General features: G+C 35.2%; 1 protein-coding gene across 1 annotated transcript; it reads left to right on the forward strand.

Annotated features, from left to right (window-relative positions):
* The first annotated feature begins 166 nt into the window (after positions 1-166).
* LOC18439831 (beta-glucosidase 12) lies at positions 167-24,963 on the forward strand. Its single transcript, XM_020670610.2, has 13 exons — positions 167-655; positions 737-806; positions 917-975; positions 4,632-4,707; positions 10,336-10,413; positions 10,556-10,643; positions 11,721-11,973; positions 13,457-13,572; positions 14,099-14,316; positions 21,108-21,139; positions 21,246-21,348; positions 24,292-24,400; positions 24,639-24,963. The coding sequence occupies exons 1-13, from the start codon at positions 524-526 to the stop codon at positions 24,805-24,807; spliced, it is 1,503 nt and encodes a 500-aa protein (XP_020526269.2). The 5' UTR covers positions 167-523; the 3' UTR covers positions 24,808-24,963.
* The last annotated feature ends 2,033 nt before the right edge of the window (positions 24,964-26,996 follow it).

Consider the following 26,996-nt stretch of genomic DNA (forward strand, 5'->3'; position numbering starts at 1 on the left):
GTTGTACTCATTTACTCGGGTGCTTTACTTTTTTTATAAAACAATTGATCATACACTTGATATCGAGCTTATAGTGGAACTCTAAAATACTCGACTTAATTTTGATTTCTCCTTTAGTGAGAGAGAGAGAGAGAGTGTGAGTTTTATTAGTTTAGTGCTTGAGACCTTTCAAAGGTGTTGGGTCAAAGCCAGCCAATTCAAATTCATAGCAATGAAAAATTGAAAAATTTGGGATTTTTTTGGAAAAAATATAGTTACAATGGTATTCGAAATTGAAACATGTGCTGAAAAGGACAACGGCTTTCTAATTATGACCAGAGCCAAATCCTAATTTGGGACAAGGATAGCAAGGGCCCTTGCTTTCGAGAAAAGTAGCCAAAAGATTCATTCTCATATTCATTGAGAATGCTGTCATTCTGAAGAAAATAAGGGTCCTAGCCATCTTATATGGAGGGTGGGCCTTCTTATAAATAAGGCCCAATGATACTGGTTGAAGATAGCAAACCCCAAATTCCCCCTCCAAATGGCTCTCAAAAATCCTTTCTTCTTCCTCTTCTCTTTCTTCTTCTTCTTCTTTCAATTCTCAGTGGATGCTATTCGTAGGAGTAGCTTCCCAAAAGACTTCATTTTTGGCACCGCATCAGCTTCCTACCAGGTTGGTATTACTACTTTTTTTTTTGTCAACTTTTAAAAAATTTTTAGTTTCTCAAAATAAAAATAATTTCTGTTGCTTTAGTATGAAGGAGGAGCCAATGAAGGTGGAAGAGGACCAAGTATATGGGATGTTTACACCCATGAACACCCAGGTATTATGCATGCAACAACACATACATAAGCACATGCATACAGGCTATATGCTACACATACATACATATATGGATACTTTGGTGCATGTGAATTCAGTTGTTGTGTGCAGAGAGGATCCAAGATCATAGCAATGGAGATGTTGCAGATGATTCGTATCATCGATATAAGGTTCGGTCTCTTTTTTTTTCTTCTTTTCTTTCTCTTTTCGTGGATTTTGAGAGTGCGCTATTATCCATAGGACCACATGTAATGTGTGGCCATGAGGATCCAATCAATGTGTTGGATGGTGATGGAGATGGACTGAGAAGTACAATAGTATCGATGTCGTATGTGGCTGGTTACACACTCTCTCTCTCCATCATCGTTCAAATCAATGACTGGAAGATGATGGGCATGGATCATATGAGTTTTTTTTTTTTTAATGGATCGTCGTATAATTTTCCTTTTCCATTTATTCTTGATTGCAGTGATCTTGTAACTAGTCAAAATGAATCATGTAAAGCCTCTTGAATTATGGAAATTATTAATACCCCAAATGAACGGGAGTTTCATTTTGAAGTTTTTCTTTGAGCTCTTCTCAGTTCTGTTATCTATGCTATTTCTTTTGGTTACTTATGGAAAATTGTTTCAGACGGCGGGGACTGCATTTCTACATTTGTAGTCCCCGAGGTATAAAGCATCCATTTTAAAGATAGATGCAAATAGGCCGTCCTTCTAAAAACATTTGGACTGTTAAAAACAATTGAAACTAATGGTCCAAATGTTTTCTTTAAAGAATATTATTTTTAGTTTTTACTTTTTCATATTCATGATCTCCATGTAAAGGATTACATGTCCTTAAAATTAAGTCTAAAAATCCATTTCAAAAATAGATTTTAAGAGGTGACTCATTTCTACATGGACTCATAGAAGCCTGTCCTACTTTTATGCAAGAACCTTAATAATTTATTTTTTATAGTAGATTTGATCCGAATTTTTATGAAATAAATAATTTTTAACATTGAGATTATTAATCTGTCAAAATAAATAAATTTTATAAACTAGAAATGATATTTTCTTGAAGAAAATATTTGACGCATTGATTTTATTTTTTCTTTGGAGGACAATTACTTAAGGGACCCGGCTTTGGTGGATGGTGTAGATCTCCGGCCCGCATCATAATAGGTGTGGGCTTGACCGTACCAAACAATTTTCCTACTTATATTGATACTTTATTTTTGTTTTTTTGTTGCCTGGTCAACTAAATATTTTCATATTAATTTGGATTGTAGCAGTCCGTCATTTCCGGTAAAGACGAGATGGGGAGCTTGGATTTTTTTGCGAAATATCTTTCATAGAAAAGAACCTCGGCTCACTGTTACTTGGAGACGGCATGTGCTTTACAAAAGGACACGGTTCTTATGAGTCATGGGAGTTTTATATAATTTGCGTCCCTCTTGATATATTTTTTAGGTGGATTTTGAACTCAAGTTGTTTAGCATGTAGAATATCTAACATGGAGATTATCAATATACTAAAAAAATTACAAACTAAAAATAAATTTTTTATTTTTTATTTTGAAGATAAAAGGACTTTTCCTTTGTAAAGAATAGGGTACTTTGGTAATCATGGAGAACTTTCTACGCCATGACTTTTGGAAATAGGACAAGACAAGGAACCAATCAACAATCATGACGAGTGGTCGGAGAGAGTGGTTCGATTCGATCTTAATAACTGTAGCATACCCTATATTTCTAGGAGTTTTTACTACTGAAAATTATCAAATCAAGTTTATTATCTCAAAATTATTCTTAAAAAGAAAAAGAAATTGATTTGGCGTTAAAAAAAGGGAAAATTATAAATACCTCTAAATTGTATAATCTAGGCATATGCCCATTTAGTTTTTTTTTTGTACTATACTATTAACCCCACACTGTTTATTCTTGTATCCACCCCCACAAGTGAAAAATAGGGGTGGCAATGAGTAGGGTCATGTCCGGGTTTGATCGAAAAATATTATGAGACCCGGACCCGGACTCAAACCCAAAACATATTGTGGGACCAGTACCTGGACCCGGACTCAAACCCAAAACATATTGTGGGACCAGTACCTGGACCCGGACCTAAATAGTATTCGGGTCCAAGATTTGGACCCAGACCCCACCCAGTCAGGACTAAATTTTTGACCCATACCCAGACCAGGTCCAGTCTCAAGTCAAGTCCGGGTCCATTGCCGCCCATATAAAAAAAGTTATTTTTTGGATACTTAATATCTCTCGCTCAAAATGTGGTTCAATTGTGCTGGTTCAACACAATCTTTTGGCTTTTGATCATCAAAATGTGTTGTCCAAACCGGTTTCTAACAAAAAGGTGCCGAACCAACTTTTGATATTAAAGTTGTGTCGCTCTGACAAAAAAATGTGTAAAAAAGGTTCATATTGAAATTGTGCCGGTCTAGGAGAAAATGTGCTAGACCAACTTCTATATTTAAGTCGGGCCAGTTTGGCATATTTCATGCTAGACCAGCTTAGAGTGAGAAGTGGGAGCATGATAAAAAAAAGAGAAGCATCGGTTAAAATGGAGGTATTTTAATAAAAAAATCGACTTTTTACTTAAACAATGTTTGGAGTTAATAGCATTTTATTTGAACTGTAAAAGCCTATACACAACCTTCCACATGGTAAATGCATAGAATCACTTTTAACCATTAGATTTTAAATTGGATGGTTGGAATGTGCTCTTCAACTAGTAAAAACAATTCTTACCGAATTGAATGACACATCCTTGGCCCCGAAATTTCTCAATTGACAGCCACCGGTGATTGTAGTACTCTTGTGTCAATAGTAAATAGTCTTGTAATATACATTATCTATAATTATATTATGGAAAAATTTTATATAAAGTTGCAACCTTAAAATGTAGAATTATAGTTGCACCACAAAAATCCACCAGGCAAGGTTGTTTTAATGTTGAAAAACCTCTAATTGATAATGTGGACATTGAGATGTATGAATATGAATAAAAATCAATTTTGAGTTTCAAAAATAGTGCACCTTACAACATATTATCTTGACCATCCATTTTTAAAATTTTCATATGTTTATAGATCTACTTGATTTTAATTATTTTTAAAATTTAAAATTTTATATTTAAATATGAAAATAGATTTTGGGATATTCCTAAGAATTATTTTATCAAAATTAATGTTATGATAAAATTTAAAAGTGCGTTTTAATTGGATTGTTTAAAATTGCAACCTCATAAAAACTAGACCCTTATATTATATAATCATTTCTATGTTTCAATTTTTTTAATATGCATCAACGGGTAAGCATTAGCCACGCACCAGTTGTTGAGCTATGCTAACGCAACTACATCCATTCGTGTAGTCATTGCACAAAATTTGAAAAAACTAGGGTGGGCTGCCGTCATTTTTATTAAAATAATTTAAAAATTACATAACTTCTTAAAAAAAAAAAACGTTAAAAAACCCCATACAACATGGGGTGGCTATCTTAGGCTGATTATGGTATGACAGAAACGGTCATTTACTGGCAGGACCAGCTGGTGGCATCATAGAGCTAGCCGGTTCAATATATGATGGGAATCCGATCGGCTGTAATAATTTTTAATTTAGATTGGACAATTTCAATTCAGATCGGTGATTTTTAAAATTTTAATAATGATTATTGAGTCTTTCACAAATAAATATTAAGAATTATTTGTTTATTTATTTTACTTATCTATTTTTTGAAAGTAATATTTATATGTTTATTCATCTATTTCTTTTAAAGTAATATTTATGTAATATTTATTTATTTATTGGAAAATGTTTTTATTTGTAGGAGGACATAAAGCTGATGAAAGACATGGGGATGGACGCGTATAGATTTTCCATTTCCTGGTCAAGAATATTGCCGAGTAAGGAAACCAAGTACTTTGGGTTAGGTGGTCTTGTAGGAACATTGCTTCTATGGATTAGCATCAAAGCAGCAGTTTCCAAAAACAAAAACACAAACGCGTCAAAATTCACATTGTTTTGGAAATCGCTGGAAGAGCAGCTTTCAAAACACATCGCACTTCCTGAAAAAAAAAAAAAAAATGTGGGAAATGCTACGGTTGTGGAAGTCACAACTTTTGGCTGCTACACTTCCACGAAACAAACACACCCTAAGATTACCATGAATAAAAATAGATGGAACTAAAAAATTTCAACCAAATCAAAGTAGACCCAAGCCTTATCATCTGAGGGTCCATCTTATTAGACCTCAAGTCCTCGAAATTTCAAACTCAAATTCATTTAATTTATTTAGTTGACAACTAAGATGTTACTGCTGATGTTTAGTGAAGGTTTCAGGCCACAAAGATACCGTATCTAGGTGTTCCTGTGGCCGGACCCAAAAAAATAATAATACCACTTGGTCCCACCAGACCAGACCACCGTATACATTCTATTTTTTACAGAGAATTATAATTAGTTGAGTTACACTTATACGGTGAAGTACGAGAAAGTAAGACGGATTGGAAGTAGTTGCAGTTAATGATTTTCTCTTAGTAACTGTATTTCATTTTAGATAGAGGATTATTTTTTCTTAGAAAGTGCTAAAATAATAAACTATATGTACCAATCGCACTACCAAATGTTATGCATTTCTTTCTTTTCCCTAATGTCCCACATAATTGCTAGCTCTACGTACGCAAATAACAATTCAACCCAATTTCAAAATCAGGGGAAAGCTCCAATGAAGAACAAGATGCCTCGGTGATTGCGGCCACACCCATTGGAAATAAAAAAACAATGGGAATCCAATTTCCAGAACTTCTGATAGCGGGGTTAATAGAGAAAGATGTTGGGGTGTCCCACATCTGAGGGGGGATACCAGTAGTATTTTCAATTTGTTGGGAGCTTTTCATGTAAAGTTAGGAGGAGGAGTTGATGAAAGTCATCATCCAATGTAAATAGGATATGACGTGACGGTTTTGGATGGAGATATCATCTTTTACTCTTAGTGAAAAAAGAACCCACTTTTTTTTGGAGGTTATGAGGTACTTGACCCACAAAGCCAATCGCGATGGTCTTGTATGCTCTTTAGTTGGTTGTCTTCCCCTTGGGCTATTTTTTTGGGCGTACTTCTCTTGGATTATCAGAGAAATTTCTTTGGGCTTATCTCTATTGGATTATCAGAGAAACAGAAAACTATCGTTTAGAGAGAAAAAGAATGAGATTTTTTTAAAGAGAAAAATAGGGATAAAGTTATCATTTTTTGAGAGAGAAGAGAAAGAGAGAGAGTTACTATCTCTTTTTTGAGAGAGAAGAAAAAGAAAGAAAAGAGAGAGAAGCTGTTATAGAAAAAGAAAGAGTATTTATGTGGGTTTATCATAGTGCCTCCTAAAGAGAAAAACCTTAGAAGAGAGATAAATCCAGATAGAAAAAAAGCTTTTAAGAGAGAAAAGAACCTTAGTGAGGAAAAACCTAGAAAGAGAAAAGCCTTTACATGAAATCAGATAGCTCAAGAAAGCTTGTTTCTTGGAAGAATATTGTAATAATTATTTTAATAGTGGATCTGTCTCTTTCTCTGGTAGACATATACCTCAAAAGATAAACCACGTAAATCTTGATGCCAATAAGTTATTTGTTTATAGCATGTTTTCCCACTCGTACACACATCGGTTTTGGCATGATTTTTATGTTCCATAAAGTTGGGTTTCATTGTGCGCATCTACATTTGTGAGAGAGGGTTTGACTGGGTGACCCCAACATGTGGTATAAGAGCGTGTTTCTCTTGACTCTGAGACACCGCTCAGTCCTCCTTATCACTGCTCTTAGGTGTAGCAAACCTAACAGTAATAGGACGAGCAAGGAAGAAAAAAACATTGTATACTGACTTATATTTGATCGTCGAACAAGATATTTTGGCATATGTCATTAGTCAGAGACTATCGGTGAGTGGCTACTATGCAAAGAAAGTCTTGACCGACGGATCGTCGGTCACCACCTTGACCAATATTGAATAATTTTAACTACTGTAAACTCACATCGACTGACGATCACACCTTGATAGCCGGTGAGTGTTTGACTGTCGATGGATACTTGACCGCGAATTGACAGCCGATGAGTGCTTGACCGCCGATGAATACTTGACCAACGACATATACTTGACTGGCGACAAATACTTGGCAGACGACGGATCCTTGACTACTGAGGAATCCTAGACCAACAATGGGAGCTTGACAGACATTAAATCTCATTGACCGTTGATGAATAGAAGAGAGGGGAGTGAAAGACATGTAGATTAAAGATGGATTTCAGTATTGGGAGTAGGTTGATATTGCTCAACATGAATAACTTGATCATCTGGAAGCCAAAGATTGAAGATCTACTATAATCTAGGGACTTGAGTAGAAGAGACTTGACCGAAATGCTCTCAGAACTATCCCACAATGATTGGAAAAAATATGTTCCACCATGTGAGAAATCCTTTAAGTCATTATAGGATAAGCTACATGACTTGTACGAGAGGAAGGCGGTTAGAAATAACTCGTTCTTAATCAAAAAATTGGTAAACATGAATTTTAGGGATGAAGGATCCATTGTAGAGTACCTGAATGAGGTGTAAAACATTGTTAACCAACTCGCAACAATGAAGTTGTTCCTAGAAGATGAAGTATAAGCTCTATTTTTGCTCAATTCACTACCAGAGAGTTAGGAGACCTTGATAGTCTTTGTGAGTAACTTAGCCCTGATGGAATAGTGGTCACGAGTCAGGTCACTAGCAGCATGTTGAATAAGGTGATGAGAAGAAGATCCTCTGACACATCCAACTCGTAAGCCCCTGTCACAAGTCGAGGAAGGTTTGGGAATGGGGTGCAAAATTGATTAAACCAATTAATGATAAAGTTAGCTTGAAGATGAGAAAGGGGATTGCGTGTTTTCATTGTGGCAGAGAAGGGCAATCAAGAAAGGTTGTCGGAAGCTCACGAAAAAGCTAAATGAGGACAATGTCAAAAATAGTGGCAGGGAAACTATTGCAGTGGCTATAGATATTGGTGTGGTCGGAAACTATAGTGATGGGTGCATCAATATTGCATCATGTTCATGCAACTCAAATTGGGTTGTAGAAGTTGGGAGCATGCTATCCACCGTTAAGTTACCAAAGTCATATTGGGGTGAAGCAGTCCTCACAACATGTTACGTAATAAATCGATACCCATCATTTCCTTTGGTTGGTCAGAGCCAAGAGATAGTCAGGAACAAAAACAAACAAAAACTATCTCTTATTCACATTTGAGGGTGTTCGGGTGCCAGGCATTGATGCATGAACCTGAGGAACAAGATCCAAGTTGGATGAGAAAGTACTCCAATGCATCTTTCTAAGGTACTCAGATGAAGAGTTCGACTATAGGCTGTGGGATCCTGAGAATAGGAAGGTGATCAGGAGTAGGGATGTGGTCTTTCAAGAAGACATTACCGTTGGAGAAGTGAAGAAGTAAGAAAAGCCATGAATCTTCAATGGTTCTGAACCGGTCATCATTCCTCCTATTGTGGTAAATGAAGATCGGGGAGAAGTGAAACAAGAGGATGGGTTCCAAGAGTTTGACATGCCAGTTCCAGGTGATGTGGAACAGGGGGAGCAGCCTCTTTAAGTAGTGCCACATACAACTGAACAGAGAAGATCCTCTAGGGGATATAAACCCTCTACCAAATAGCGTTAATTGGAGTATGCCATATACACTGAAAGGGGCTAATAAACACAAATGGTTGTGGGTTAAAGCTCAAGAAGAGAAAGAATCCTTACATACGAATCACACCTATGACCTGGTAAAGTTGCCTAAAGGCAAGAAAGCATGAAACTTAAGTGTAGGACAGATCCCTTCAACCAAGAGGGAGAAGGAAGACATACAAAAAGGTACCCTATGGGTCGGTCCTAGGAAGTTTGTTTTACTCCATATTGTGCATGGTGTCATATGTCACACATACAGTTGGTGTAGTGAGCAGATTCATTGCCAATCTTGACAAGGTATACTGAGTAATAGTCCATTAGATATTCAGATATCTCAGAGAAATAACCAAAGTGTGGTTGTGTTTTGGGGGAGGTAAACCTGTGTTATATATATATACATATGAAGATATAGAAGTCAATCTTGAGATACATGCTTACTTTTGCAGGGAGAGCTGTTTCATGGCAGTCCAAGCTGTAGAAGGGTGAGAAACTATTGCAACTAGAGAAAATCCAAACTGACAGTAGGATATGATGTTGAAGACCTTAGTCAGAAACAAACAAGAGCGGTGCAAAAGCATGATTGGAATGTGTGCCATTTGAGCACTTGGTTGATCTGCGAAGATAAATCTGCCTCTTAAGACTGAAGGGAAAGATTGTTGGGTGTCCCGTCCCATGAGGGAGGGGCACCGATGGAATTCTCCATTTGTAGGGGCTTCTCATTGAAAGTCAGAATGATGATTTGTTGACCAAGTTACCATCCCATGGAAATAGGATGTCACATGATGGTTTTGGGTAGAGATATCATCTTATCTTTTAATTGAAAATAGATAGAGATTAGCCACTTTTTAAGAGGTTATCAAGTGCTCTCTTGATTGTCTTTCCCCACTTTGTGCTATTTCTTTAGGTGTACCTCTCTTGGTGTATCGGAAATACTGATAACCTTCTCTTAGAGAGAAAAAGAAGATATGACTTCTATTAAGAAGAGAGAGAAAATTATCTTTCTCTGAGCAAGAAGTAAAAAGAGGAAGTTACACTTTCTTCTTTGAGAGAGAAGAAGAAGAAAGAAGAGAGAGCGAGAAGCACGTTAGAGAAAGAGTGTTTATGTGGGTTTATCATAGTGCCTCATAGAAAGAAAAGCCTAGGAGAGAAATCTACCGAGAGAAAGAGTTTGAGAGAGAAGAACTTTAGAGAGGGAAAACTTAGAAAGAGGAAAGCCTCTAGAAGAAATTTGATAGCCTAAAAAAGCTTGTTTATTAGAACATTGTAACCATTATTTTAATAGTGCATTTGTCTTTTTTTTCTATGGACGTAACCTAAAAAGGCAAACCACTTTAATCTCGGTGCCAGTAAGTTCTTCACCTTATTGCATGTTTTCATACTCATACACACATGTTGGTTTTAACATATTTTTTTGTTCCATAAATTTGGTTTCCACTGCTCACATCTGCATTGGTGCGATAGGGCTTGACTGGATGAGCGCAACAAAAGAGATGGTCATTGACAAATTGATCGAATCTTGTTCTGATTTTGCTAAATCAAACTGCGTGAATCGAGCCTAAGGTGTCCCAACCCAAGTCCTAGTTCTTGAATATTGGTACAAATCCACGGTAGAATTGCGAATCTAACGTAGTAAGTGTTCTTATAGCCGTTAGTATCATCTGCTGATCACTTCACAATTATCCGTGCGGGAGGGTTTCTTGTTAAGATGAAGGACGTTTTGTACTCGATGTCCTATATTTGTTATCTTCATAGAATTTTGGCATTACTCATTAACATAAATTAACCAATATATGAATCTTTAAGGTCCTTATTAACGTAAAAATTGCAGAGGGAAGTTTGAAAGGTGGGGTAAACAAGGAAGGGATTGCATATTACAACAACCTAATCAACGGCCTCATTTCCGAAGGTCTCTCTCTATATATACTATTTTATTTATGCTCTTTCTTTCTTATAAATAAGTTACATCTCACCTTTATTTGCACATTAACTCATTTCATACCTCTCTCTCTCTCTCTCTTTCTCTTTCTCTTTCTCTGTGTCTCTCTCAGGCTTGAAACCTTTTGTCACGTTGTTTCATTGGGACCTCCCACAAGCACTCGAAGATGAGTATGAAGGGTTCTTGAGTCCAAAGATTGTGTAATTATTGCTCCTTCCCCTCTTTAAGACTAGATATCCTATATTCTCGAAAAAGTTTATTTATTTATTTATTTTGTCTTTCTCCCTCAAAATACTTGTGCCTGAAATGAATAACATTCTAGGATTGAATAAAGGTTCTACTTTTTAACAGTCAGTTTAAAGTGTTTAAGAACTTAAAATCTTTCTTTTAAAAGGAAATGAACATTTGGTGGTGATTTTTAGGTAGATTTCAGAATTTCAAATCCAGGCCCTCATAGGTAGCAATATTGCCCAAGGGAGTATGTATATTGTATGCTCTTGGAGTATGCTATACAAGTTCAATAAGGGAGAAAAAGAAGAAGAACGAAACCAACATTTTTAATGGAACACGCTACTACTTCTCCACAATAGGGCTGGAAATGGGCTGGGCTTGGGACATGACCACCGTGGTCATAGCACGGCCCTGCCTTGACTTGGCTGAGGAGGCCCAAGCTCGGTTCCCGCCCTATTAGGGCTGGGGTAGGCTAGGCCAAATATGATCCAACAAAAATAAAGAGAAAAATAACAAGGAAAAAAAGGATGGGATGGGCTTAACCAGCCATTGTGGTGGTCCTATCCTTGGCCTGAGCCGTGGCTGAACCTGCCCTCAGGCCATACTGGCCCGGTTCTAGCTCAGCCCTTCCCTCAAGCCATGGTGACCGGCCCTAGCCCCGAACTCTTGCCACATCTTGTTGCCAAGGCCCTCTTTTTTTAGGGCAGGGCCAGTCAATTTTGTCACTGATTGGCCTATTGCTCGATAATAACAAGGGACGCTTGTATTGTAGTGTAGTAGTAATAGTAAAGTTCATGTAGGCATGCAACCTTGTAGAAGTAAGGTTAGACTACACCATTCATTTTGTTTAGATGGTGTAGATTTTCACAATGTCTTAAAATGCATGCTACTTTTCAATATTGCGTGAAAAGATATGTCAAATTTACATCATTCAACTAAATTGAATAGTATAGAGCATCACATCCTCGCTTTTATAAGTACAGTTGTTACCTTATACAAACTGCACCCATACCTAACACATACAACGGTTTTTTAATTTTTTTCAGGGCAGACTTTGCCGATTACGCAAACCTTTGCTTTAGTGAATTTGGAGATAGGGTCAAGCATTGGATCACAATAAATGAGCCATTGAGCTATAGCGCAGGTGGTTACGCCTTTGGAATATCTGCTCCTGGCCGTTGCTCTTCTTGGGTTGGAAATTGTAGCAAAGGAAACTCAGGAACTGAGCCTTACATCGTGGGCCATAACCTCATTCTCGCTCATGCTACTGCTGTAAAATCGTACAAGGACAAATACCAGGTTTGAGTGCTACAGCATTACTCTTTTTCATTGGAAGAGTTGAGCAAAGTAAACCGACCATGAAGCTGGTTTCAAAGAAAAAAATTATATGTTGTTGGTTTTCTTTCCCAAATGAATTTTATAGTGACAATTTAACTCATACATTGAGTGTTCAAAAAGTCGAGTTGGGCTCAAGCTCAAACTACCTAGAAGGGAGTCCCCCCAGGCCCTACACACGCTGACCAGGAATATTTAGAAAAAAAAATCTAAAATAGGGCTAAGAATGAGTCGGACAGGGTCCGGATCCACTAGGATTTGAATTTGGATCCAAAACATATGCATGGGCTTCGGATACAGATCCGGATGTGGTTCCGGACCCAATCAAATCTAAAAAAAATGTTTTAGATAAAATAACATGTAACAAAAAAATGCTATACAATATATGGGTGTGGTTTCTATAAGGTTGCAACTTTAAACAATCCAATTAAGGTGCACCTCCAAATTTTATATTAACATGTAATTTAATTGTAAACAATTCTTAGGATTATCTCAAAATATAATTTCATTTCTAATTATAAAATTTTAAACTAAAAAAATTGTTAAAGTCAAGTAGAACTATAAACATATGAAAATCTTGAAAATGGATGATCCAGATAATGTATTTCAAGATGTACTATTTCTAGGACTCAAATTTTTTTTTTTTCTTTCATATTATACATCTCGATGTCGAGATGATCAATTGGAGGTTTATCAACATTAAAACAACTTTTTCCGATAGGGTTTTGAGGCGCATATGTAATTCTACATTTTAAGGTTGCAACCTTATATAAATTCTTTTCAAAATATATACATACATATAAAATACTATATAATATAATATAATAATAACTAGGTCGGATTCAGATCAAATCCACCTGTACCCAGATTTGATCGAAATTACTATTTAGATCAAAAATTTGGATCCGAATCCGATCTGTCGGATCTAAAAAATCGGTTTTGGATCCAAACTGGGTAATTCTTAGCCCTATCAGAAAATATACTGGAAACGAAGATAAAGGGGCAATTATTGGTTTTCTAGAATAGAAAGGCCAGATTACTAATCTGATCCGAGTCAGGGAAACCTGAGTGGGGCAGGAAACGGAGCATACATAGGGTGCACTGCACACATTTAGTGCATGTGCACTTACCTATTTCTTGTAAAAAAGTTTAAACCTTTATTCCATTATGTAATTCATCAAGAGCCTTCACCTTAGTCATATAAATTGGATGTCACAAAATAAGACTATAGGCCACGAAATTGGACTATAATGCATAGGAAATGGAAACACAGCATTTTGCTCTATAAAATTGAAATGCTACAAGTGCACTAATTATTGTTTATAGTTTCTCTTTAAAATTATTGTAATAAATACCCATCCATTTTGCTGTTTTCTTTTAAATACATATTATTTGATTTGCTCTTTTAAATTTTTGCGAAATGAGAGATGAAAATTGAGCTGTGTAGGCATCTCAAAAGGGAGTGATAGGCATAACCCTGGTGTCTATTTGGATGTTAGCCCATTCACCAACTAAATCCAACAATGCTGCTGCTCAAAGAGCCATAGACTTCTTGTTTGGATGGTATGTAATAAATCTATAAGGCTTCATTTACAGTTGTTTGCACATATTCAATAATTCATAATTTACTAAAAATCAAGAATATAAGCAATTCTACTATGGCAAAGTATTTTGTAGGGCAATCACATCGAACATGCAGTTACTGTGCGAAAAAGTATGCAAAAATTGATTTTCTTGACGTCCGCATACATGGATCTTTAAAGAATCGATTTCAATCCCAATACTTTTTTATATTAGAAAATATTTTCTAGATCATCCGTTTCAAGGGTTCATAGAACTACAAAATCTGCATCAATTTTCCTAGCTTCAAATGCTAGAGTCAAGGGCAGAAATAAATTGCATGCCATCATAAAGAACACATTCTCTAGTTGGGCATTACGTTACCAAGTATCATGGAACCGCTGCCCTACAAAAACCTCACCCATTTACCATTTTTGAGTTGAAAGTAAAGTGGTGCAATTCTTTATTTACATATTCAATCATCCAATTACTAAAATAAGTATATATTTATTTATTTTTTATATATTAGGTACATGGATCCATTGACAAGAGGAGATTATCCAATTAGCATGAGGTCCTTGGTGAGGAAAAGGCTGCCCAAATTCACAAAAGAGGAGTCCGAACTGGTGAAAGGGTCATTTGATTTCATTGGATTGAATTATTATACGGCTAGATATGCAGCTAGTGTTGTTCCAAACAATAAGCTTCCTCCCACTTATGCCACTGATTCTCGTGCCAACCTTACAAGTAAGCCTTAGGCCTAATACGTAGGAAGAATGCCTCTCTCTCTCTCTCTCCCCCCTTTCTCTCTCTCTATTTTTTTTTTTTTTTTTGACAAGGTTAAGAAATTTAATTTGATGGATTGCTGAAATAGAATCGTAGTACACATTTGGAATCAAAAACATTAGATACAAACAAAGTGGACAAGGTAACTCCGTATTTGGTTAAGCTATCGGCGGAATTTCAGAGGTAAAACAAATCTCATAGATTTTTATCCAAACGACATGAAGACACCATGAAGTTCCTTGCTCATGCTTACGCCATTTTATAACATTGAAGGACTCACCTTCAATTATTATTATGACTCCCACAATTCTTTTATTAACAATAATTTCGAGTCCTTGAAGCAACGAGCAAATTTCTGCTTGATTTGCTAAGGTGGAGCCACATGGCCAACATAAGAGAAGATAATCGTCCCTTCATGGTCTCTTAACACACCCCAATTTTAGCTGGCCTGGGTTTGCAAAGGAACTTCTATCGAAATTGAGTTTGAGAGAGCCTTCCTGAGGTGGCTTCCAAAGTAGAGTGAGGGTAATATCTGGAGGAAAAAAGAGAGCTAGATTCTTCAAATTAACAAACATGTCTACCCTCAAAAACTCCTCTGCTTTCAGTAGTGATAGAGAACCAATCCCAGAGAGTTTGTAAAATTTTGTCCTTAATGTGTTCCAAATCTAAAGAAACCCCTTCAAAAATTCTCCTATTGCGCTCCAGCCATATATGCCAAAAAAAGACATTCTATATACCTTCCAAATACAAATTCGTTTAGAAGGTAAACAAACAAATTGAGATGGTTAACAATACTAATTAAATTTTTAGGAAGCATAAGAGAGAAACCCATATAACAAAAGGCCCAGTTCCAAATATATCAAGCAAAAGGGCAAGTGTAAGAAAATGTGACAATCAGTCTCTTCCTCTTGTTTACACATCAGGAAGATATTAGGAAGAATTCTACCCCTCTTGAGAAGATTATCAATTGTGAGACATTTATCTTATAGAGCTATCCAAAGGAATGCTTGGACTTTCAACAGAATAGACCATCTCCAAACGACATTAAAGAGACTATTGGACCATCTAACCCGATCAAGGAAGAGTAATAGACTTGACTGAGAAAATATTGTCACCCTCACTTTCCCAAACAACCTCATTTGAAACTAGAAGGAGAGATGTAGACGTCTTTAAGTAGCAACAACAGATTTTGAACCAGAAGGGGAGAGAGGTGATAACAGATTTTGTTATAGGTCTGGAATTTTGTTATAACTACAAGCTATGTTCCAAACCATACCCGAGGGAGAAAAGGATACTAATTTGAAATTTTAGCTACAGGAGAAGACACTCTAGCAAAAAAATCCGGAAAGTGGTCTATCTCCTAGCCACTTATTAAACCAAAAGAAGAGATCTTCCCCATTGCCAATCTGATATTTGCTTATAATCACATTTTTGCAGTTGTAAATGCCTTTCTAGATTTGCAAAGAATGCTTACCACCTTTTCCTTTTTTGATCAAATGAGAAATATGATAAAAAACGTATTTGGCAGCTAGGACTTCTTTCCACAAGATCCAGGCTACAGGAAACCCCGACCATCGAAATCTTATGAAAATTGACATTAAGGCCAAGGGATAGTTGGCAACAATTAAGGAAGACACTGAGATTCTTAATCTGAATGGAATCTGCACTACTAAAAATTAAAGTATCATCAGCATATTGTAAGTGGAAATAATAGACCCATTTGATGCCACTTGAAATCCTGACAATCTTCCTTTTCTTTCCACATTTTTTAGCATCTACTGAAACCCACTGCAACCAAAGTAAATACGGATAGAGAGAGGGCATCCCCCCATCTAATTTCCCTAGGATCCTTCAAAAGCCTTGAGGACATCCATGGATAAGAATAGAGAAGTGAGCCGAAGACAAACAACTCATAATCCATGAAATCCACTTTGAGCTATACATCTTATAATTTCATGTAAAACTTGCTAATCAACTCTATCAAAGGCTTTTTTCCATGTCTAATTTGATCACTACCCCAGCTCTGCCTTCAAGGGACTTAGAATGAAGATATTCTTGAGCAACGAGAATGCTATCAGAAATTATTCTCTCTTGGATGTAGGCAAGTTGTTCATTAGAGATAACAAATGGGAGGACAACCTTGAATCTTTCGGCAAGGACTTCAATAATAATTTTATAAAGGCTTAAGAAGAAGCAGATAGGTCTAATATCACCTATCTCTGCAATGCTATCTTCTTAGGAATAAGAAAGATATAGGTTAAGTTAATGCTCTTAAGCTTCCTTCCAATATATATGAATTCTTTGACAAAGAGTAAAAGATCAAATTTCAACAAATTAAAAAATCTTTTAAAAAAGATAAAGAGGAAACCCATCTGGCCTAAGAGCCTTGTCGACTGGAAGAGTAAAAACTGCATTATTTGAAACTTCCTTTTTAAGCTACTCAACTAGATGTGAAAGTAAGATTTGAAAGGAACCCCATCCATTATAACTCCCAACTGGTGGTAACTAGAGAAAGCATCTAAGAAATATTGGATAATAGCATTCTACTTTCCATGAGTATTTTCCTCTGGCTAGGCATATTTAGGGCTGTTATATTATTTTACCTTCTACGAGCATTGGCAATGGTATGAAAATCTTATCACCCTCTTTTAGCCATTTTGCTCAAGACATTTGCCTCCAATATATCTCTTCTAGTCTCAAATAGTGATGTAGATCTCAAATAGTGATGTAGATCAAAACATCAGATTAAGATTTGGTTGTTCAAATTTGTAAATTTTATTTTTGTTATATTTATTTTTAGAGATTGGGTAAAATTTTTATTTTTTATTTTATTAAGGTTAATTTGATAGAGATAGAATTAGTCTAAAATTCTTTGGGTTATTTTGATAAGTTCGTTTTAAAGAGGAGAGTCCGTGATGAGTTATCTTCTATTAGTTTTATCTTTTTTTGTAAGTTGGGTTTTTAAGAAGACAAAGTTGACATGCATGTTTATTGGTAAGAGACGTTTAGGGTCTAGTACAAGACAAAGCTTTTAGTCCTTAGAGAGATAAGGCTTAACTTATTGACGTTAGAGAGGTAAGCTTTTAGTCATTAGAGATATAAAGCTTTTAGCGTGAATAGTTTTTGGTTATCCTTTTTGGGATGGATATAAAAAGAGTCGTACCATTGTATTTGAGAGATAGAATTTGATGAATGAAAAAAGTTATTTGATATCGTAGAGAGAGTTGTTTGTGGGTTTTTTTTTTCCTCTTGAATTTGGTCCGTCGAAATACCTTTATCCGCACATTTTGTTATTTCTTCTTGTGATTTACTTCACGATTATTATTTCTCTCTCTAAATGCAGTTAATTTGTTGGGGTGGTATTCGTTGGTAAATTTTATATTGAGTAAGGTGGTATCAGAACTTACTCGATTCCTATGGATCGTGGTGTTTGTCGATTGGCCTCATGGCTCGTGGACAAGGTGTATGGCTGAGCATCATGACTCAAGTCATCCAACGAGAACGAAACCTTCGAGTTCTCCATAAGATAAAGTTCGAAAATTTAAGAAGTCAAGTAAAAGAACTGATTCAGCGCTTGGCTCAAAATCCAACCCCGACACACTATGATGACGGTAGTGAGTCGGAAGCTGTTTTTGAGAACCTGTTCCATGCGCACGATCTGCGGTGGGAGCCCCATATTTGGGATAATAGATCTTGGGATCTAAGTATTAAAGTTGATATTTGGGAGCCCCATATTTGGGATAATAGATCTTGGGATCTAGGTATTAAAGTTGATATTCCAGAGTTTGCAGAAGGATTGCGAGCAAAAGAATTTACTGATTGGATTGATGAACGTATCTTCAAATACACGGATGTGCCCGATGATAGGAAGGTCAAGCTCATGGCTATTAAGCTTAAGGGCCATGCATCAGCATGGTGGGAGCAATTGAAAAAGACTGGTGAAAAAGACTGGAGAAAGACAGGGAAAAAAAAAAAAATCTAATTGGAAAAAGATGAAGAAAAAGTTAAGGGAACAATTGTTGCCCTTTAACTATACCTAGATGGTGTTTCAGTGACTTCATACCTTTTGGCAATCGGGGTGGTCCATTGGTGATTATACTGAGGAGTTCCTTCAATTAGTTGTACAGAACAACTTGTCTAAAACTAAAGAGCAGCTAGTTGCTTGATATATAGTGGAACTGCGACAATCAATTCAAGACGTCCTAAGTTTACACCCTCTATGGATTGTATCAAAAGCCTATCAACAAGCTTTAACAATAGAGAAGCAACAATCTAGGAGCAGGGTGACTGCAATCACGAGAGAAGATTTGGGTCTTCGAACAAGTCAGTTTCAAGATCGTGGTGCTAGTCCTGAAGAAGTACCATATGGGGGGCATAGAGATGTTGTTGCATCACCTATTAATCGCTCAAATAATGTTGGTCAAGGTACTAGAGTTCAGGGCAGCAGCTCAAGTCTCCGTTATTTCAAGTGCGGGGAGGTGGGTCACAAGGTCGGAGACTGTAGAAAGCCAAATAGCCGTTCTGATAAAAGCAAACAACTCATAATTGTGGATGAGTACCTAGATGATGCTAATGGAGATGATATATGATCCAGTTTGTGACGAAGAGCCCGATGAGGATGATCTTTTCTATGGAGATGTTGGAGAGTCCTTAGTTGTTCGAAAGAGCCTACTAACGCCTAATCAGGAAACCCAGGAGGTTTGGTTAATGACAAATATTTTTTACACCACCTGTAGCATTGGAGGTAGTATTGAAGGCAAGGTGTTCGAGCTTATTATCGATAGTAGGAGTTGTGAGAATGTAATCTCACAAGACGCGGTTAAAAAACTCAATCTCAACACAGAGAAGCACCCCCAACCATACAAGCTTACTTGGTTAAAAAAGGGCAATGAGGTACGAGTAGAAAGTAGATGCAATGTTTTTTTATCTATTCGAAAGAAATATTGTGATGATGTATAGTGTGATGTGGTTGCCATGGATGTTTGTCATCTATTATTGGGTAAACCATGACAATATGATCGGAGAGGTATACATGATGGGAGGAGGAATACATATACTATTTATCAAGATAATAATAAAACTCTCATAAAAAAGAAAATTACACCTAAGCTTAAACTAGAGGAGGTTGTAAATTTACTCTCAATGGTTAACTCTATAGAGGAGATTCAACTCTCATAAAAAATAAAATTACACCTAAACCTAAACCAGGGGAGGTTGTAAATTTACTCTCAATGGTTAATTCTATAGAGGAGGTTTAGAAGACTTGGTTAATGTTTGCTTTAGTGGGTCTTGTAGAGGATTTATATTCTATTATTCCAGAGGAAGTCGAGCCTATAGAATTATTTGATGAAAAAAAAGAGGGAAGCACTCAAAGGAGAATCTATAAGTGAGGTTAAATAAGTCCTCTAACATTCTCAGCTCAAAGATGTTAGGGCTGAGCCTAAACAATTCCTATGGCTCTATAATGACTCATTTCTCGAGGGTTTATCAGTTTTGTTACACGATTTTTTTTCTTTTGAATAGTGATTTAACCCATAGGTTCCAGTATTATGTTTACAACATTTCGATCGCAGAAGGTGATAGGAATAATACAACTTTCATCTTAGTGCAATTTAAAACTCGATGATGAGTTTTTTCTAACTAGCGGAGAATGATTCAGATAAAAAAAGGTGACAGGAATAATACAGCTTTCATCTTAGTGCAATTTAAAACTCGATGATGAGTTTTTTCTAACTAGCAGAGAATGATTCAGATAAAAAAAATACAGATCAAGATTTGGTTGTTTAAAATTTTAAATTTTATTTTTAGAGATTGGATAGACTTTTTATTTTTATTAAGGTTAATTTGTTAGAGATAGGATTAGTTTAAAAATCTTTCGGTTATTTTAATAAGTTTATTTTGAAGAGGTGAGCCTGGAGCAGTTGAGTTATCTTTTAGTAGGTTTATCGTTTTTTTGGAAGTTGGGTTTTTAAAAAGATGGAGTTGACCTGCATGTTTATTGGTAGGAGAAGTTTAGGGTCTATTACAAGATAAAGCTTTTAGTCTTTAGAGAGATAAGGCTTAGCTTTTAGACGGTAGAGAGATAGGCTTTTACTAGTTAGAGAGATAAAGCCTTTAGTGTGAGTAGGTTTTGGTTGTCCTTTTCGATGTGGATATAAAAACAGTCGAGCCATTGAATTTGAGAGATGGAATTTGATGAATGAAAAATAAGTGGATATTTGAGATTGTAGAGAGAGAGAGAGCGCCTTTTGTAGGTTTTTTTTTTTATTGAATTGTTCTGTGTGGGAATACTTTGTGTTTTGTTTTTTTCTCTTGTGTTTTTTTTCACAATTATTATTTTTGTTTATAAACGTGGTTAATTTGTCGAATACTTGACGTTTTGTTTTTTCTTCTTGTGATTTTTTTCACAATTATTATTTCTCTATCTAAATGTGGTTAATTTGCTGGGTGGTATTTGCCAAATTTTGTACTGCATCAAAAAGTCATGCAACTTATTGAGCAAGCAATTTTTATTAATCAGTACAGCTTCTGAAAGTTGTTGATGATCTTGGACCTGATTTTTCCAGCAACTCATGACCTATTAGAGTGGTCTCAATTTTCCCTTTAAGTTGATAACTACTCTCTCTCTCGCGTTTTTTATGTCCCTTAGAAACTTACGTATGAGAATTCGAAATTGGTTTCTCTCTCTATTTTCTTTTTTTATCCCTCGTGGAATTCAATAACAAATGTGAAATTTGTTCTTGCTGTGACAGCTGAGAGGAATGGGGTTCCCATAGGACCTCAGGTATGCCCCCTCTCTCTCTCTCTCTCTCTCTCTCTCTCTCTCTCTCTCTTTGACTAAAGGCCACCACATTTGTTAACACCACTTCTTTTAACTTATTTTTCAACAGGCGGCCTCAGCCTGGCTCTATGTTTATCCCCCTGGAATTAAGGACTTATTGGTCTATACAAAGGAAAGATACAATAACCCAGTGATTTACATAACTGAAAATGGTAAGACTGCTTTTTTTTTTTTGTTTTTTTGAAGCTAGTGTATTTTGTTCATGGGTTGCATGCTTTAAGCTAAGGTTTAAAAAAAGGGTGTGGTTTTTCTAAGGTTCCAACTTTAAACAATCTAATTAAAGCACACCTCCAAATTTCATTCTAACATGTAATTTTGGTGTAAAAATTCTTAGGATTATCTCAAAATCTATGTAATTTTGGTGTAAAAAATTCTTAAGATTATCTCAAAATCTATTTCCATATGTAATTATAACAATTTAAATTCCAAAAATGGTTAAATCCAATATATCTATAAACATATGAAAATCTTGGAAATAGACAGTCTAGATAATGTACTGCAAGATGTACTATTTTTAATACTCAATTTTTTTTTTTATTTTGATCTTTTCAACATTAAAACAATATTTTCCGATAAATTTTTTAGGTGCATATTTAGTTCTACATTTTAAGTTTACAATTTTATATAAACTTTTTTCTTTAAAAAAATGTAGGAACCGGTCAATTTCGATGGAGAATGATTCAAAGCAAATTGCCCCGATAAAATATCGAGACCGGTCTGTTCCCCAATTACATGGCCGATTTGCTACGTACCTAAAAGAACTAATTGGTTCTGGCTAGAACTGGTCCCACTATTTTTATTTGAACTTTTTAAATTTTTATTGACCAGTTCAAGAAACGGATAGGTTGGGATATATGCTAACAAAAAAGAAAGAGGAAAAATATATAGTAATATGAGAAACTAATTAAAATACATGTAAGAGATGAAACTATTTAATGTTTTACCCCTATCTTTTGATTTAGTATAAAATATGCATAAAAAAGACACATAATTATGAGTTGTAATTGTTGTGAACGGATAAAAAGTTAAATAATTCAGCCCTTGTAAGTATTTTGATAAATTATCTGAATAATCCCAAGGGTGCAGTTGGCATACGGATGCATCCGTAGTCGTAGAGGTAAGGTGCACCTTCAAAATTGATCATGGTATATAATTTTGATGTAAAATGTTCTTAGGATTATCTCACAATCTATTTTTATATCTAATTATAAAATTTTAAATTTCAAAAAAGGTTAAATTCATGTAGATTTATAAACATATGAAAATCTTGAAAATAGACGATGTAGATAATATGTTGTAAAATGCACTATTGTTTAGACTTAAAATCTTTTTATTTTTCATTGTCGTACATCTTCGAGATGATCAATCAAAAGGTTTTTCAACATTAAAACTAACTTTTATGATGAATTTTTGAGGTGTATCCGTAGTTCTATATTATAAGGTTGCATCCTTATATAAACTTTTTTCCATAATCCAATAGAGAAGAAAAAACGCGTTCCTTCAGTTTTTGCCTTCGAATTAATGGGTGAATAGACCCTTATGGCATGAAGGAAACTACCATCATTACTTTGATTGGACGGCGATGACCTAACAGCAACTTAAGAGATTCTTGGTATTTAAATTTCTTTGCTCCACCTTAAAATGTAAGTATTTTAAAAGAAATCATTTTTATTGTATAAAGCATGGATTGTCTTTGTTCGCTAACTTTATTTTATTTCTTCAACCACATATAAAGAGCATGGGGTTCTTTTTTCTTATTTTTTATTCATTTTTAATTTTTATTTCTCTCAATTAATACAATTTCGGGTCGTAAAGATAGAGAGAGTTTACAAGAAGTAAAATGACGATATGCTCTGGCAGGCGCCTGAAATCATGTAGCTTTTATTACACCGCCCTCTTTTTTTAGATTCTATTACGTCAACATGTACATGTACCAGTCATTTAAATAGACATGATAAAAATTAAATAAATTGAAACAGAGATGGTAATTAAATAGAAATTCCATGAATTTGTAAATTCAACGAATAATAATAGATATTCAATTGATGAGTTTATCAAATCAAATTGTCATAGTTTTTTCATAGAATTTCATTGATTTTTGACTAATTAGTCCATTCAATTAATTAGGAAATTATCTGACTTGCGGAAACATATCAAAGTATATTCACATGGGAAAGGTTTCTATACTTCCCCTACGGCATAGAAGATCTATGCTTCCCCTACCATCCAGCCGCCCAATTTTGATCAAGATAGCCACTCACCGTTTGATTTTAGATTCGGCGTATCAAAGTATTTTATTTTTATTTTTTTTTATACAAATTGTATGAATATGAAATTTTGTACGTGTCATCTTCTCATTGGGGCGAACCTATTAAAAATATTAAAAATAAAATAAAATATAATAACCAAAATACCCCTTGAAATTTTCAGTGGTATTTTGATCATTTTATTTTATTGAAAATATGTTTTTATATTTTTTTTCTTGTGCGAGTTTAATAGAGGATTAGATGTTCAAAATCTGATGTCAAAATAGTTTATAAAAAAAAAATTAAAATAAAATAGTGTAGAGACGTGACATTGTGATTGGGGTTAATCTTAAGCCCCCATTCAAAATTGACAGTTGGATAAGAGAAAAAATATAAGTTTTATGTTGTAGAGGAAGCATAAGGGGAAATATATAAGTTTTATGTTGTAGAAAAAACACAAAAAGCTTTCACTATTTACATTTGGCACTATCTCATGAACAGACCTAGAAATGGAAACATTCGCGATGCTTCATGTACTATAAACCAAGCGCTTAAGTAGTTTTACATCGTCCATCAAAGCGATGGATTTCATTGATGAGCATGATGTAGTTGCTTGTGTGAATCACATTAAAACCGGGTAATTTGGATCAGAATCGCCCGACCTAAATCAGGTTGGGCGAGTGGGGACAAGGTCTCACTCCTATAATCACGCGATCTCCACCTATCTTGATCGTTATTGACCTTCTGCGAACCAGTACGGCTAGTAGCCAATTCAGCTTGTCTATCCGGTTTTTAAAACAAAGTGTACTTGCAATTCTTTCACTTCATTTCATCTTTTAAATGTTGCAGGGGTTGATGAGTTCAATAATGCGAGTTTAAGTCTAGATGAACAGCTCAATGATAAGATGAGAATTAAGTATCATTCCAAGCATCTCGCCTTTGTTCGCTCCGCCATCAGGTAGATCAAAATGTATATGTGTTTGTGTTTCGTTTCTAGAGAAAGACAGAGAGATGCAAAAATTTATACCTTAAGAGAGTGCTAAATTACATATTTCTCTTGAGTGATTTGCTAAATCTTATAGTTTTCAGAGAGTTCAATTTTACAAAAATTTCTTCAAAGAATATACAAGACTCACATCAACTTTTTATTTTCTTTTCTTTTTCTTTTTTCTCTTTTTTCTTTTTTCTTTTGGCAGGGAAGGTGTTAATGTAAAAGGATACTTTGCATGGTCACTGTTAGATAATTTCGAGTGGACAAATGGTTACACAGTTAGATTTGGCATATGTTACGTTGATTACAAGAACGGGTTGAAGAGATATCCCAAGAAATCATTTCACTGGTTCAAGAAATTCCTCACAACATAGATTAATCTAAAGAAACATTCAACATCTCTCTCTCTCTCTCTCTTATACACACTCATGGGAGACGAGAAATAAATGGTTTGAAGGATTTACATTCAAATGTTGGACTTGCAATGAGAACTTAATATCGAATTATATGGAATTTCCATTCCTTATTTTGGAGGTATGTATTTGCACCCATGTGAGTTGTAAACTGATAGGTTTGGTATGAGCCACAAAAGGTCTGCCCCGTGGCCCCCGCCCAGCCCGAAATCAGTTTCCATCCGGACCATTAACAGCCCTAGTTCCCAACCTATCGCATTCGGAAAATAGAACTAATCATGTTTGGTGGTCCATCCAAACTGGTTCTTAAGTTGATAACAAGCCACGTGCCCATGACTTTCACCACCATGATTGAAAGTCTAGTTCCATATCAGTAATTTTGCATGTTAAGGCTTGAGAGAGCCACTAAGGGTTACGTAGAGACGAGATTTCGCTTTGGGTTGCATGACTTTTAATTTTTTAAAACGACTTACATGTCTAGACTGAAATTTGCATAGCACTTATGCATCACTTTTTACAACAATTTTGAAACATTCAATTATTGCAAAGTCTGGCATCATGAGGCCACTTTAATAATTGTAAAGTACTCTATAAAGCTTAATTTAATGTTGTGTATCGAGTGTAAAACAATTAAATATATATAAGTCCATGTAGAAGTGAGTCACCTTTTAAAAATCTTTTTTGAGATGGATTTTTTGACTTAATTTTTAGAAAAAATTACATATATATTTATTATAGTTTTTGTTATTACGGTTCTACGTAATATTCCGTTATTACCACCGTGTCTGTTTTTTTCATGTCAAAATGGAAATCTAAAAAACAGACGACTTTACCTTTTTTCGGTTGTTGAATAACCGAATTCAAAGTATTTTCGGTTGTTGAATAACCGAATTCAAAGTATTTTCGGTTGTTGAATAGCCGAATTCAAAGTATTTTCGGTTGTTCAACCACTGGAAACGAGATCAATTTCGGTTTTTGAATAACCAAAAATTTAAAATTTTTGCCCTCTTTTTGATATTCTATTACATCAACATGTACATGTATCAGTCATTTAAATAGATTAAAACAGAAATAGAAATTAAATAGAAATTCCATGACTTTGTAAATTCAATGAAAATAATAGATATTCAATTGATTGATTTATTAAATCAATTTTTCATTTTTTTTTTTTACAGAATTTCATTGATTTTTTTGAATATTTAAGCAACTCAATTAAGGGTTTTGTTAGGCTACTTCTACACATAGAGTATATACTTAATGTACTCAATAGTTTTGGACACTTGATACTCTTATTCTATAATGTAGTAACTTTTTGTTCAGGGGTATTTTAAATAATTATTCAAGGGTAAAGTAGAAATTATTAATAAAAACAACAATATGACATCACCGACACGATGTGTGACATCATCCATTCTATCCATCATAATGACAAAAAATACTTTTACTTGAAAAATTTTGCATTACAAATCAAACATTTCTAAGTGTCTAAAATATTGAGGGCTTTAAGGGTCTACGCTACAAATGGTGTAGCAAAACAACAACCCTTCAATTAATTAAGAATTATAACTAAACAATCTGACTAGCAAAAACATATCAAAGTATATTTACAGTTGGCACTATCTCATGAACTGACCTAGAAATGGGAAGATTGTCTAATGTTCCCAAACGCTTCATGTTTAATAAACCAAAGCGATTAAGTAGTTGTATATCACCCGTCGAATGTCATGGATCTAGGAATGGGGTTGAGGTAGCAGTAGTAGCACCACTTGAGCCTCAACTTTCAGTATAAGTTTTCAATCCCATTGACACATTTGAAAAACCACTAGTTATTTCTAAAAATAGGTACGGACCTGTATTCCCCATTGATTGACCCAAAAAAATATGCGATGGATCTCATCAATAAGCATGCACATGATGTAGTTGCTTGTGTGCACCATATTAAAACTTGGTGATTTGGATAAGAATCCCCCATCTAATTTAGGTGACAAGGTCTCACTCCCATGATCTCCAGCAATAAGGATCGCCAATTGACCTGGTGCCAACCGGTACAGCCGGTAGCCAGTTCAACTTGTCCATCTGGTTTTTAAAATACTGTGTGCTACCGATTCTTTCACTTCATTTCATCTTCATCAGTTCTTCGCTTACAGAGA

The sequence above is a fragment of the Amborella trichopoda genome, chromosome 3 (assembly GCF_054954075.1).
Source record: "Amborella trichopoda isolate Santa Cruz 75 chromosome 3, AtrichopodaSantaCruz75HAP2 v2.0, whole genome shotgun sequence".
NCBI lineage: Eukaryota > Viridiplantae > Streptophyta > Magnoliopsida > Amborellales > Amborellaceae > Amborella > Amborella trichopoda.